The sequence below is a fragment of the Schistocerca gregaria genome, chromosome 2 (assembly GCF_023897955.1).
Source record: "Schistocerca gregaria isolate iqSchGreg1 chromosome 2, iqSchGreg1.2, whole genome shotgun sequence".
NCBI lineage: Eukaryota > Metazoa > Arthropoda > Insecta > Orthoptera > Acrididae > Schistocerca > Schistocerca gregaria.
This window is the reverse complement of record NC_064921.1, coordinates 597,600,770-597,617,109: the sequence shown is the minus strand read 5'-3', so window position 1 is coordinate 597,617,109 and position 16,340 is coordinate 597,600,770. Positions and strand designations below refer to the sequence as shown.

Here is a 16,340-nt window from a genome sequence, read left to right as displayed (position 1 = left end):
ACTATTATTCTTCAGTTATTCATCCATGGGTCATCTTATAATGATAGTGCATTTATCATAATATAATGAAAATAAATAGCTCAAAACTATTCATATTGCATAGATTATATAAGTGTGATTTATGATGATAGGACAGACTGTGGCCTTGATGAAGGACCATCCTAGTATTTACCTGAAATGGTCTTGATGAAGGACCATCCTAGTATTTACCTGAAATGGTGGAAAACCTTACTACCTTACTCAGGATGGCTGGACAGAACAAACTCCATGTTCCCGAATATGAGATCAGCATCGTAACAACTGCACTTTCTCAGCCATTGTCCCTGTCATACCATGTTCTTTGGTATAGACACAGCTTTAGTTTTCATTGTTGCACACATTAAAGACAACATCTGGTGCCTCCAGAACAAAGGATTTGCTGCTATGACTGGCTCCAATCCATGCAGAAAGCTTCTTCCTGGTTCATAGACATGCCACTATTCCCCATGAAGTTGTCATGTCTTCTCCTCAGTCCACTGAAAATTGAGTTGCATCACCCCCACCCCATTATGAGTGCATGTTGAATACAGTAGAATAACAAGAGGTCACTATCATTCCCTATAGAGCTTTGCTCTGATTTTCCTGTAAATACATTACAGTAAAATAATGTGACAAGGTGTTGTAGTTCTCTCCTTTCATTATTAATTGCTATTCTGAATCCTGTAAGTATTTTGATTGTTTGGTCACCAATACTTAAGAAGAACTTTTAGCTTCTTTTTAAACACATATATTTTAGAAAGAATTTTCATTTCTTTGGGCAATTTATTATACAACTTTATTCCCCTCCCCCCCCCCCCCCCCCCTCTCCTCCCCTTGGTAAAAGTAAGTCCAAACTGGCTCTCCATGTTTAGGTATGGAACTATTATTGAACAATGGAAAATCTGGAATGGAATGAAACAATATTATGAAAATCTGCTACTCACCATATATGGGAGATGCTGTGTCGTCTATTGTTGACAAAAGCCTTGTTGGCTGAAACCTTAGTTTGTGCCAGTCTTTTTGTTGTGCCTATATGTGCCTCAGCATCTCCACTATATGTAGCAACTATCCTTTTCATAATAGCAACTATCCTTTTCATAATATTGATGAACAATTATTGAAATCCTGAGTAATATTTTCCACAGTATAATACAAAACAGATTAGTAGATGTGTTGAGTTGGTGTAGTAAGGATACACTGCTTTTTAATCAGTTTTTTACAATGAGCTTAATTATTATTTGTGGTTATTAATCTTATGACCTTTTTCTGTCGTTTAAAACTTCTCTCCATGTTCTATGCCTTCGAGTCCCAGAAAAGAATCCCATAGCTAAGAACAGAATGCATATAGGAATTGTATGTCACCACAAGACATTGGCTGTTCGAAACTGATGCTAACACCATAAGGCCGTAGAGCAATGATGACATTATTTTTGCCAGTATGTTGAATTTTCACTCAATGTTAGCTGTCAATCAATGTTCATCACTAAAAACTTTCTGTTAGTTACACACTAGGCAATATAAAATCAATGAGTTCAGATAATAAAAATCATGAATTAGTCTCTGAAAATAAAAGTACAACATACTGAATAACTTAACCAACTATGAACAAAGCATATCAAAAAAACATAGATACGTTGCATTTATAAAGAGTTAAATGTTTTCACATAGTAATATAAATTACTGTGTCAATCATGAAATGCTTCAGCAACAGTCAGCATCAGTACTATGAATGGAGACATTCTACATACTGTTGACTGCAGCACTTATTACTATTAACCAGCTGAACTGAAGGTGATCTATAGGTTCGCAATGTCAATAGTACCAGTACAGTTCTTGTGACTAGTATTTTACAAATATATATGTTGTGTGTCATATACTGCAGTTAGTAATGACAATCATAACAGTTTAGCAACATGCACATTGCATCCAATGGAAATTTACATATGTTACAAGAACAGATGTAACAGAAACAAAAAGAATAGGAGTAATGAGTGCAATATATGTCTGTGTGAAACAAGCTACAATCACATTCACCATGTACTCTGCTCCTGTCCAACAGTGACCTTTGAGGGACAAACCATACTTCACACAAATGTAAATGGAACAACAAGAAAGCAAATTTGAAGTATGAGATTTTGCCTGCTCCCATAATATGATACACAATAAAGGCAAGCTCCAATAACTTAAGAGAAACAGATAACATAGTGGACCTATAGAAAATAATATGACAGTGAATAGGAATATAGGCACATTACAAGTGTGTTATCAATGGTACAAGCCACATCTTTGGAAAATTAATATACTAAGTGATAGCTCAAAATATGTTGCCATGCAACTGATTAAAATAACAGCTGCATAATGTGAGCAACTAGTGTGATTTGACAAAGTGCTTAACACAAGTTCAGGGATAAAGTTTTCATGATTTTTCTAAACAAAATCAGATGAATTTTGACAAGGACATTTCCTATTCCTGTGCTTCTGATAATCTGAGGTGAACTCTTTCTAATTACATCATTTCTGATGAAATAGTAAATGTATTTTTTATTATGTTATTGAACATTATATTCACCTATACTTACTAGCTATATTTTTTGCTAACATTAAGTGAAATTAATTTTCTTTTCCTTGTAGGCATCTTCACCACAAACAATTTTTTTCAGCAAATGCTCCATTCTTATGTGCACGTTATATTCCAAGTGATGTTCAGATCATCACAGCTGGTGCTGACCATAAGATTCGCTATCTGGAAGTTTTTGATGGCTCGTATATACGCGAACTTGAAGGATCTTCAGCTGCTGGGATGACATCTGTTGATGTTTCTCCTGATGGCAACTATATTGTCACAGGTAGCTGTGACATGTATGTCAAGGTATAAACTCTTTGCCTTTACAAATGTCTGCTTGTGTCTGTGTATGAGTGGATGGATATGTATGTGTGTGTCTGAGTGTATACCTGTCCTTTTTTCCCCCTAAGGTAAGTCTTTCCGCTCCCGGGATTGGAATGACTCCTTGCCCTCTCCCTTAAAACCCACATCCTTTTGTCTTTGCCTCTGCTTCCCTCTTTCCTGACAAAGCAACCGTTGGTTGCGAAAGCTTGAATTTTGTGTGTATGTTTATGTTTGTGTGTCTATCGACATGCCAGCACTTTCGTTTGGTAAGTCACATCATATATATATATATATATATATATATATATATATATATATATATATATATATATATATATATATATAAAGATTCCAAGACTTACCAAGCGGGAAAGTGCCGGTAGATAGGCACAATAAATAAAACACACAAACACACACACAAAGAATTTCGAGCTTTCGCAACCGGCAGCTGCTTCGTCAGGAAAGAGGAAAGGAAAAGGAAAGATGAAAGGATGTGGGTTTTAAGGGAGAGGGTAAGGAGTCATTCCAATCCCGGGAGCGGAAAGGCTTACCTTAGGCGGAAAAAAGGATAGGTACATACTCGCGCACACACACCCACACACACATATCCATACATACATACACAGACACAAGCAGACATATTTAAAGGCAAAGAGTATGGGCAGAGATGTAAGTCAAGGTGGAAGTGTGGAGGCAAAGATGATGTTGAATGACAGGTGAGGTATGAGTGGCGGCAACTTGAAATTAGTGGAGATTGAGGCCTGGTGGATAACGAGAAGAGAGGATATATTGAAGGGCAAGTTCCCATCTCTGGAGTTTGGATAGATTGGTGTTGGTGGGAAGTATCCAGATATTTCGGACAGTGTAACACTGTGCCAAGATGTGCTGGCTGTGCACCAAGGCATGTTTAGCCACAGGGTGATCCTCATTACCAACAAACACTGTCTGCCTGTGTCCATTCATCCGAATGGACAGTTTGTTGCTGGTCATTCCCACATAGAAAGTGTCACAGTGTAGGCAGGTCAGTTGGTAAATCACGTAGGTGCTTTCACACGTGGCTCTGCCTTTAATCGTGTACACCTTCCGGGTTACAGGACTGGAGTAGGTGGTGGTGGGAGGGTGCATAGGACAGGTTTTACACCGGGGGCGGTTGCAAGGGTAGGAGCCAGAGGGTAGGGAAGGTGGTTTGGGGATTTCATAGGGATGAACCAAGAGGTTATGAAGGTTAGGTGGACGGTGGAAAGACACTCTTGGTGGAGTGGGGAGGATTTCATGAAGGATGGATCTCATTTCAGGGCAGGATTTTAGGAAGTCGTATCCCTGCTGGAGAGCCACATTCAGAGTCTGATCCAGTCTCGGGAAGTATCCTGTCACAAGTGGGGCACTTTTGGGGTTCTTCTATGAGAGGTTCTGGGTTTGAGGGGATGAGGAAGTGGCTCTGGTTATCTGCTTCTGTACCAGGTTAGGAGGGTAGTTGTGGGATGCGAAAGTTGCCGCCACTCATACTTCACCTGTCATTCAACATCATCTTTGCCTCCACACTTCCGCCTCGACTTACATCTCTGCCCATACTCTTTGCCTTTAAATATGTCTGCTTGTGTCTGTGTATGTTTGGATGGATATGTGTGTGTGTGTGTGTGTGTGTGTGTGTGTGTGTGTGTGTGTGTGTGTGTGTGTGTGTGTGTGTGTGTGTGCGCGTGCGCGTGCGAATATATACCTATCCTTTTTTCCCCCTAAGGTAAGTCTTTCCGCTCCCGGGATTGGAATGACTCCTTACCCTCCCCCTTAAAACCCACAACCTTTCATCTTTCCTTTTCCTTCCCTCTTTCCTGACGAAGCAGCCGCTGGTTGCGAAAGCTCGAAATTCTGTGTGTGTGTGTGTGTTTGTTTGTTTTATTTATTGTGCATATCTACCGGCACTTTCCCGCTTGGTAAGTCTTGGAATCTTTGTTTTTAATGTATTTGTCCCTGAAAAATGTCAACTAGATTCAACACTCAAAATATATAAACGTAATGAATAATATGTATTAATTACAAACTTGTGTATTTTCAAACAGCCCGCTGGTGTGGCCGTGCGGTTCTGAGCGCTTTAGTCTGGAACCGCGTGACCGCTGCGGTCGAGGATTCGAGTCCTGCCTCTGGCATGGACGTGTGTGATGTCCTTAGGTTAGTTAGGTTCAAGTAGTTCTAAGTTCTAGGGGACTGATGACCACAGATGTTGAGTCTCATAGTGCTTAGAGCCCTTTGAACCATTTTTTCTATTTTCAAACACCGCTGTTGGAATCAATAATCAGATATCAGAATTAAGGAATAAACACAGAGTAGATTGCCATTCAATGTGGATTATAATAGGGGTTATATTTTAACCTTTTTATGTTCCACATTGTTCTCAGACAAATATTAAGAAATTCTTATTAATAGTGAAAGCTTTTACAAAATTAGGGAGGCTCAAATTCTAACTTGGCTGCAAATTTCCAGGAAGACTTCTATAAATTATGCAACAGAGCACTGTAGTTAGAGTATCTCATGGTTTTCATAATCATCAAAATTATTATTGTACAAAATAAGAGTAACATCGCATGCAGATTAATTCAGTACAGTACTGGAATTAGGGTGGTTAATAAAGCAATTGTCACCGGGCGCACTGTTCAGGCAAACTCATTTATAATGAACTATTTATTGACAGACATATTCACATTAATAAAGATCAGTTTCTTGTCAAAACATCACAATATCCATATTCAGACACAGGTTTTTACATGGATTTTTTGTAGACCTTCAGTATGTCATGGACTTATCATTTCTCAGATTGTGAAATTTTGAATAGTATACTGTTAATTATCAGTAGCATCACTTCCAAGGGGAAAGCACTTTGGGATTGAACATAAATCTCCAGGAAGCGATTTACTGTAAGGCACACATGAGAACTTCACAAATAAAATTAGTCTCTTTCATTATTTTACAGTTGGTGATTTACATATACTGGGGTGATGTTCATCATAAAAGCAGGGGAATTTATTGTTTACATACAGTTGACACGGGGTTGCTCAAAGCTCAAAATGAAACTAATAGAAGTCCTGTATGTTTTAATTACAGTCATTTCTTGAAAAGTTATTTGCAACACCATGTTTTCTTTTGCTCTTCCTTTTCATGCCTTCCATGAAGATATTAGAAAAGACAATATATTGAGGTTTATTTTAGTTTATTTGCAGTATAAGCAATGTAAAAATTCAAAATGAAAAAAGTTCTGAGAGTAGGGATTCAAATTCAAGACTCTCACATTACCATTCGGTAATCTGACCACTGTGCGAACTGCTGTCTGGCAACTACACTAGCATGTCTTGACCAACCCACATGAAAAATGCCATTTGTGCTAAATGGTTGGCCATTTAGAGTTCCCACTTCCGTCTCTTTTATTTCGGGCCAAGCCCTGCATGTGCCATACATTTGGATGAAACCAACAATGACAAGTAGATGCAGTCCACTTGTTGGTGTGACCAGAGCACTTAGGTTGTTTACCTTATTATTTACTCTGTATTCAGCAGGTTTCTGTAATTTTGTACTCTGTAAATGTATGAAGACAAGAATAACAATACTGACTTTACAGTGAAGTTTCATGATTGAGAAGTAACACTGTCACCTGTTTCAACATGATCATGTGACTATTGAAACATCATTCAGTAGAGTGTCAGCTGTCATGCAGCAGAGAATAACTTTCTAATCCTTAGAGTGAATTACTTAGTGACTATTGTTTTTTTAGAGTTAGAGTTACATATTTCTGATATTACTTTTGTAGCCTTACACATGCCTTCATGATTATTATACCTAGTGCAATAGTTTGTGTATTGTAAGTTTTCAAGATTAGTTTCTTACATTATTATCCCATAAATCTAGTCAAAGTAGATGGCTATTCTTTGACCACTGGATATGGTTATGAATGTGGCTGCTGCAGGAACTTGACGGATGAGTTGTTACCTGCAGCCTGAAAACATCTAGACTCTGTCTTGGAAACTTTTGGCTAGAATTACATATATGTCTGCTGTGAATTGTGCTGTGGGGGAGTGGTCACTGTCTCCTGTTGCTAAAAATGCATTATTGAGCTTGCCAGTTTCTTTTGTTGCCAATGTCATCTGCAGAGGATTCCAGTCTGGTGACAAACTGTCATCTGATGCTGGGCCATGCACTATACCTAGATATCCACATATTGCAGGAAACATTTCCTTGAGGAAAAAGGCTAAAAGGCTAAGCACACATTTCAGATGAATGGGTTTGAAGCATTGCCTCCTGGTGCCTCTGACAATGAAAGAATGTCAGTGAGACAAGAATTGCCTTTTCATAAAGGGGACACTCCTTTGTCAATTTCTGGTTAGTTGCAGACATGAAAAAACTGAGCTGTTTGTTATAGACACTTCGAATGTTAGGTGCATGGTTGCCCCTCTTAAGAAAACAGTATTGGTGAAGGAAGAGAATAAATGTACATTAGTTCTGTATCATGGAAGGAATTATAAGCCAGGTGTAAGATGCTATCTTGGGAATAATTGAAAATGTGAGTTGCTCTCTGTGGCAACAGTGAGGTCTGTCAACTGGGATCTGATACTGTTCACAGTTCTTTCCACAGACTGATAGAACTGATAAAGACAACTAACTTCCTTCACAGAATGTCAGAACAGTTGTCGATTTGCAGCACTGTTTTAAGGACTCGTCAGGGTCCACTGCTCTGGAGCTGAGTAGAGTCAAAACAAGAGGGGACTTTGTCTGTGGAATAATCAAAATGTTTTACAGTAGAGGGTTGTAGAAAAAAGGAAGTAAGGTTGCAGTGAATGTCCTGTGATGAATTATTACAGATAATTAGGTATGGATGTGGAAAGAAATCAGGCATTTCATTTTTGGAGGCACCATGATGGCATTCACTTCAGTCAACTCAGAAAGATGGTAGAAAGCCTTTATCTGAATCACAGGGGGTTTTGATTTCTGCCACTCTTGAATGCAGGTCCCATGACTTAACCACAGCACCTAACTGGAAGATGTTTAGTATTACTCTGGATAAACTGTGGACTATACACCAGACCTGTTAACTCAGATGGCATATCACAAATGAAATACACTTTATCTTAAGTTCAACAAAAATATAGGATCATCAGATCAAGTCCCACTATCTCAGAAAAAGTTACTAAACCCATCAAATGGGAAATGTATATATAGACTTCTAAAATCATTATCAGACACCTGCTATGAGTAAAAAGTCTGGTAGCCCACATATGAAAGAAATATTTCAGATCTTCTAGCAACAAAAAACCAAAACCTATCAATTTTATCAGGAAAGAGGTGATCATGATAGTATTATAGTGCGAGTGGTCACCAAAGGGGAAAAATTAAGGATACTACCAAGGAGATGACTTGTGTTGGTTGAATGAGTAGACAGCCCCTAACATCCTACCTAAAATATAAACTGAAAGCTTTTGTTCAAACATGAGAAATATGGAATGAGCCCAAAGTCATTACCCATTGTAACCCATTGATTCTAATAAATGACTATAGATGTCAAATGAATGTATCAACAAAGATGGAAAACAGTTCAAGAAAGGATGTTATAAAGAAGCCTGCAGTTTCAATAAAGTACTCAGTTATTTCAGAATTCCAATTCTTTGTTTTGTCTTCAATTAGGGTATGGTGGGTAGTGACTTTTGGCCCACCCTGCATAGAACAGTTGTGGTCAAAGTTCAGTTACATAATAAATCAGTCCCTGGGTAATGATGCACCTTCTTGTAAATGTAGTAAAATACACTAAAGATTCACTTGGTATTAATTATTCCCAGTGGCATCTTGTGAATACAGATTTTGGCTGTACACATATTTTTAGATTCAGATAAAAGAGTGTGAAATTAATAGCATCTGCTGAATAGTAGTTATGCTTATCAAATATTTATACAACCACAGCCACTATCAGAAATAATAAACAACAGTAATAATAATAATGTGCATAACTTGTCTCAAAAAAGAAAAAAATGTTTTTGTGGAATTTTGTTGTTTTGTACATAATTAAGTACAGTATAGGACAAAAACAAAATAACATTTAAACTTCAATTATTCTGTTTTGCATTTTTGTGTGAGTGGGACTTTTCATGCTTTTTCACTTTTTTGAACAAATGTATGAGATCCATAATGCATATATTAGTTAACGGTCAACTTCCAGGCTGAAAATCAGACATTCTTATGTTGCACCCATACAACAACTTACACATATTATAACTTTTCTTTGTTAAATGTTTGCTTGTAGTCAGGCTTATTTCCTTTTGTCACTTTCCAGTACATCTGGTTTGGGAGAGCTAATTCCTTTGCAGCTAACTTTTTCTGGTAATGTTCTTTTCTGTTAGCACATACAACATGTTCAACAGAGTTCATGTAACCAATTGCAGCACAGTAAACAACCAACTCCAAACATATACTGCCATTTGTGAAAGTGATTAAATTCAAATAGTACAGTCTACCATGATTGTCACTTGACTAGAATACAAATGAGGTGCTGCAAACCATAACAGCCAAAAGCACACTGTCTTCGATCCCACATTTAAGTGAATACCAAAGAAACCATTGAGACAGCTTTCTGTGAATGTTCATGTATACAGTGTGGGCATACAGCACAGGTAAACTTGTGCCACCATAGGACCAACAGATGCCAGAAGCATGAATAAATGCTACAGTCTCACAATAGCTGATTATGTTCTTTATGGTTCTCAGTGCCTCAAGTGAATTATTGTATGGTAAAATCCAAAACTTAATATACATAACTCATTCAGAATCTCAAAAAGTAGCTTTTTCTATCAGTGCAACTGTAACGTATACTGATGTCCCGTCTAATTTTACTGTATAGTGAGTGAATTGGAGTATTTGAGTAGTGAATGGGGATAGGTCTGCTGCAGTGGGCTACCACCTGGTGGCATTGATGTAAGCTTGTAGTTAAGTGGTAAGAGGAAGGACTAGGTTTGCACAATGTGAACTGTCCACATTATTTATCGAGTCTATGCATTTGGCCCATAAGGCAATTACATCATGGCAGCTGTGCATGTGCAAAAACTCCTTAACATGTGGACAACTGAAGATATGCATGTGACCCTGATGCCAAGTTTCATAGAGTCTAAAGGAGCAGCAATGAAGCATAGCATCGTAGATTTAATGCCATTTATTTCAAATTACTGCATCTGTATTATGTTTAAGAGATTTCAAAGAAAAATAACCACTAAATCCACAAGGTATCAAGAGTTAGGGTGATCATGAGCTCTTGTGCACTTACACAGCAACCACCACTGATTGTTCCCTTAGAAGCTGTAACTGATTCACTTCTCATCATAGTGAGATGTCACAGTTATGATCCATGGAACAATGCAAATAACTGTCACATTATCCATTCAAAAGAGAAAATAAAAAAAAACTTAATAACAACTCATTGTAACCATAGGAAAGGTAATACATGCAGCCTACAACAATTTCTACAGGCAGATCTTGGAAAAATATCTTACAGAAAAATCCAAGAAAATTCCTATCAAATATAATGTCAAATAATGGATCGAAAGATTTTATCCAATCAGATTAGTCTGACATTCAAACTGAAGACAGTATTAAATTCTGCATTTAAATGTGCATTCACTGCTTGGCTACGCACTAACTCACCAGTGGATGGTATTGAAATAAACACTTCCTGCACTAAAAGGAAATGAAACTAATGAAAGTTCCAGATACTAATGGAATTTCTTTTACAGTGTCTGTCAAATAGACTGCAAATTAGCACAGTGAAAAGTCCCATGTGATTGTAGAAGAGAGGAGACCACTCCTGTTTTTAAAAAAGGTAAAGAACAAATGCACAGAACTGTAGTCCAAGATCCCTAAGACCAAACTGTTTCAGAAGCATAGAGATTTCGGCAGGTAAAGTGCGCACTCACACACTATGTGATCAGAAGTATCTGGACACCTGTCTGAAAATGACTTACGAGTTCATGCAACCCACCATCGGTAATGCTGGAATTCAATATGGTGTTCGCCCACCCATTGCCTTGATGACAGCTTTCACTCTCGCTGCCATACATTCATTCAGGTGCTGGAAGGTTTCTTGAGGGATGGCAGCCCATTCTTCATGGAGTCCTGCACTGTGGAGAGGTATTGGTGTCGGTCGGTGAGGCCTGGCATGAAGTCGGCGTTCCAAAACATCCCAGATGTGTTCTATGCAGGTCAGGACTCTGTGAGGGCCAGTCCATTGCAGTGATGTTGTTGTTGTGTAAGCACTCCACCACAGGCTGTACATTATAAACAGGTGCTCGATCATGTTGAAAGATGCAATTGCCATCCCCAAATCGCTCTTCAACAGTGGGAAGGAAGAAGGTGCTTAAAACATCAATGTAGGCCTATGCTGTGATAGTGCTAAGCAAGAAAACAAGGGGTGCAAGCCCCCTCCATGAAAAATACAACCACATCATAACACCACTGTCTCTGAATTTTACTGTTGGCATTACACACGCTGGCAGATGACGTTCACCAGGCATTCACCATACCCACACCCTGCCATTGGATTGCCACATTGTGTACTGTGATTCATCATTCCACACAATGTTTTTCCACTGTTCAGTCATCCAATGTTTGTGCTCCTTACACCAAGTGAGGCATCGTTTTGCATTTACCGGCGTGATGTGTCGCTCATGAGCAGCGGCTCAATCATGAAATCCAAGTTTTCTCACCTCCCACCTAACTATTATAGTACTTACAGTGGATTCTGATGCAGTTTGGAATTCCTGTGTGACGGTCTGGATAGATGTCTGCCTATTACACATTACAACCATCTTCAACTGTCAGTGGTCTCTGTCAGTGAACAGATGAGGTCGGCCTGTATGCTTTTGTGCTGTACATGTCCCTTCATGTTTTCACTTCACTACCACATTGCGAACAGTGGACCTAGGGATGTTTAGGAGTGTGGACAAAATATATTACACAAGTGACACCAAATTTTGGCTACGTTTGATGTCCATGAGTTCCACAGAGTGCCCCATTCTGCTCTCTCACAATGTCTAATGACTACTTAGGTTGCTGATATGGAGTGCCTGGCAATAGGTGGCAGCACAATGCACCTAATATGAAAAAAGGTGTGTTTTTGGGGATGTTTGGATACTTTTGATCATATGGTGTATGTTCAACAGAAATAAATTTTAACGTAAAAAAATTACTTCAGTTTTGACACAAGACAACGATTGTTAATGTTTACTAGTGCATAAATGGGTTTATCAAATAGTCAGCAACCTGCTCACATTGATCTTACAATGTAAGCTTTCACAGCTGGTACTGACATCACTTAAAACTTCTGGGCTATTACTCCATGGTGATTGTAAACAACTTTCTCCTAATGTTTCCTCTCTGACTGCAGAAGACATCTTGAGAGGTAAAATAGAGAACTGCAACCAGAACTCAAGGGAGCACCAAATACTCATACTGTTTGCTGATGACAGTCTTTTTAGTGAGTAATTATTGTTATTGGATGATTGTAAGAAATCCAGAATAACTTAAGACAATATTTCCACTTGGAGTGCTCATTAGCAGTTCACAAAAAATGTGCATGGATGCAAGATAATTCCCATAAACCATAGAAAGAAAACCCAATAGTATCTGATTACAAGATCAATGACAAACGTGTTGGTACTGTTATGGTATTTAAATGTCTAGAGTAGCACACTGATGGAAATGGAAAGTGTTGCACCATGAACACCTAGATCTCACATAATGAAGTTGATACCTCATTATTTCCATGTTTATGGAATAAATTGATTAAAATTTCATCCATTTGAGACCTTATTTTCAGTACAGAAAGACTCTATTCTCCAGATGAAGAAAGATGTGAGTACATGGTGACTATAGGATATGTCTAACTTTTATAGAACTTTTCAGGTGGAGCTTGCAACATAGTGTACCCAGAAGACTTGCACATCAAGCTTTTTGCCATTTTTTGAATTTAAAGAAGTTGAGTCATTGGCATGTGAGATGTGGAAATGTCATGTCAACAGGTACACATAGTGCAATGACTGCAGAAGGAGTGGGGTGAGGTAGACCCTGGACAACAGTGGGACAAGAAGAGTAAGCACAAGTCCTTCCAGTAGGGCTATGCCACAAAAAGACTGGGGACTGTTTAACTGGCTCTGATGAAGAGAAAAATGACAACAGCTAAAATTTGATCAAAGGCTACAGACAGTGTGTCACCATTAACTGCCAGGAGATGATTACAGAAAGCTAGGCTGAAATAATGAGTTTCCATGTTATGTTTACAGCTGGCACCATATCACAGACAACAGAGATTTGCATGATGTAGAGCCAGAATCAGTTGGGACATTTGAGTGGCATTTCTATGATGAATGATGAGTCTCACTTCTGTTTGTAATGGTCAGAGTGATGCCAACTGTCTGTAGAAAAGTCACCGGAAGCAGCAATTCTCAAGACCCTTATCTCTTCAACTCCTGGAATCATGGTGTGGGAATCTGTTGAATATTATTTAGCAGCAGTAATTAGGTAATTGTTACAGAGAATTTAAATATTCACCAGTATTTGTCAAGAATGGTGAACCCTATAGTCATACTCTTCATGACCTGGGTACCAAACAAAATAATCCAGGAGATTAATGCAAGACCCCACATTGCAGTTCTGACCGAAAATGCCTTGAGGAATGGAGGAGTCTTTTTCTTTTCTGTCCATTTCATTGGCTTGTCACCCAAAGAGTATGTCTAGAATGAGATGGGAAGATGTCTACTTCTGTAATAGCCCACAGCCAACAATCTTCATGAGCTGATACGGCATGTGTTTCAGGCATGCCAAGATATTTCTCAAGATGATGTTCAGAAAATGTTTGCTTCTGTATTATAATGAATATGAATTATGTACACTCCTGGAAATTGAAATAAGAACACCGTGAATTCATTGTCCCAGGAAGGCGAAACTTTATTGACACATTCCTGGGGTCAGATACATCACATGATCACACTGACAGAACCACAGGCACATAGACACAGGCAACAGAGCATGCACAATGTCGGCACTAGTACAGTGTATATCCACCTTTCGCAGCAATGCAGGCTGCTATTCTCCCATGGAGACGATCGTAGAGATGCTGGATGTAGTCCTGTGGAACGGCTTGCCATGCCATTTCCACCTGGCGCCTCAGTTGGACCAGCGTTCATGCTGGACGTGCAGACCGCGTGAGACGACGCTTCATCCAGTCCCAAACATGCTCAATGGGGGACAGATCCGGAGATCTTGCTGGCCAGGGTAGTTGACTTACACCTTCTAGTGCACGTTGGGTGGCACGGAATACAAGTGGACGTGCATTGTCCTGCTGGAACAGCAAGTTCCCTTGCCAGTCTAGGAATGGTAGAACGATGGGTTCGATGACGGTTTGGATGTACCGTGCACTATTCAGTGTCCCCTCGACGATCACCAGAGGTGTACGGCCAGTGTAGGAGATCGCTCCCCACACCATGATGCCGGGTGTTGGCCCTGTGTGCCTCGGTCGTATGCAGTCCTGATTGTGGCGCTCACCTGCACGGCACCAAACACGCATACGACCATCATTGGCACCAAGGCAGAAGCGACTCTCATCGCTGAAGACGACACGTCTCCATTCGTCCCTCCATTCACGCCTGTCGCGACACCACTGGAGGCAGGCTGCACGATGTTGGGGCGTGAGCGGAAGACGGCCTAACGGTGTGTGGGACCGTAGCCCAGCTTCATGGAGACGGTTGCGAATGGTCCTCGCCGATACCCCAGGAGCAACAGTGTCCCTAATTTGCTGGGAAGTGGCGGTGCGGTCCCCTACGGCACTGCGTAGGATCCTACGGTATTGGCGTGCATCCGTACGTCGCTGCGGTCCCGTCCCAGGTCGACGGGCACGTGCACCTTCCGCCGACCACTGGCGACGACATCGATGTACTGTGGAGACCTCACGCCCCACGTGTTGAGCAATTCGGCGGTACGTCCACCCGGCCTCCCGCATGCCCACTACACGCCCTCGCTCAAAGTCCGTCAACAGCACATACGGTTCACGTCCACGCTGTCGCGGCATGCTACCAGTGTTAAAGACTGCGATGGAGCTCCGTATGCCACGGCAAACTGGCTGACACTGACGGCGGCGGTGCACAAATGCTGCGAAGCTAGCGCCATTCGACGGCCAACACCGCGGTTCCTGGTGTGTCCGCTGTGCCGTGCGTGTGATCATTGCTTGTACAGCCCTCTCGCAGTGCCCGGAGCAAGTATGGTGGGTCTGACACACTGGTGTCAATGTGTTCTTTTTTCCATTTCCAGGAGTGTATTTACGTCCATGGGAGTCACATCTCATACTAATTTTAATTAATGTAAATTTAATCATTTAATATCTTTTGTGTGAAGAACATCTCCACAAAGAATGATGCTACAAGTCTCTTCAATATTTGTATCAGTGTAGTATACATCAATGTGAAATGGAGTGAAAACATGAAATCCGTAGTAGAGAAGATAAATGTGAGATGTATTTGTTGGAATGATTCTGGGCAGGTGCAGTGTGGCTGTATAGGAAACAATACACAAAATGCCAAAGCCCGTATCGAGTATGCCTGACAGTAGCCATTGAAGCAATACAGAATCACACAGTTAGGATCATAACAGACAGTTATTGCTAGCTAACATGACAGTGTAACAGAGGTGCTCGGGTTATTCAGATGTGAATCTTTAGAAGAAAAGTGGCATTATTCTCAAAAAACACTCGAGAGTAAATTTGGAGAACAAAAGATAAAATACAGGGAGCTAAAATATTGGTTAAAACTTTGACTGACGTAAGACTGCAGTTAAAAGGGAGTCAAAGGAGGTAATAGTTGAGAAGAGAATGAGATAGATTTGCAGCCGTTCACTGTTTTTATTCAATCAGTGCATAGGGAAGTCTAAAAAGGAAATTAAAGAGAATTATAGAAAAAAAGTTAAACAAAGAATATGAATCAAAAGTTTAAAGTTTTTCCAGTGGCACTGTAATTCTATCAGGTTGCAATGGCTATGGGGTAAGAAAAGGGTAAAAATACGCCAGTTCTCGTCCGATCACCGAGGTTGGGCTTGGATGGGTGGTCGCCTGGGAGCACAGGGCACTGTTGGCTAGAATCTATTTTTCGGTGCAGCTCATCTTGTTATTTCCTTCGATTCACATTCCCGCATGCTCCGCAAGTGCTGCAAGTCTATAAGTTGCACAGGATGAACAGTCTCTGGAAAATAGGCTATAACATAACATCACTAAAAGTTAAACACAGGTAATTGAATGGAGTCAAAATAAGTCATGTTATGCTGGATGAATTAGATTAATAAATGACATGCTTGAAGTAATAGACCAGTTTTGCTAATTGGGCAGCAAAATAACTAATGGTGTCAAGAAATAAAGAACGTATGAAATCTG

At 39.9% G+C, this 16,340-nt stretch overlaps 1 protein-coding gene across 3 annotated transcripts in view; it reads left to right on the top strand.

Moving 5' to 3' along the window:
- LOC126334520 (cilia- and flagella-associated protein 52-like) overlaps positions 1–16,340 on the top strand; it is a 242,473-nt gene that overhangs the window by 206,935 nt on the left and 19,198 nt on the right. Inside the window, exons 11-12 of one of the 3 annotated variants that reach the window (XM_049996871.1) lie at positions 2,650–2,920; positions 4,842–4,923. The exons of 1 other annotated variant lie outside the window; for it this stretch is intronic. In XM_049996871.1, the coding sequence (XP_049852828.1) occupies positions 2,650–2,893 (244 nt within the window). In that variant the 3' untranslated portion in view covers positions 2,894–2,920; positions 4,842–4,923. Of the gene's footprint in view, positions 1–2,649; positions 2,921–4,841; positions 4,924–16,340 lie in introns of those variants that run through there. One more of the 3 variants, XM_049996870.1, reaches the window with a different exon arrangement.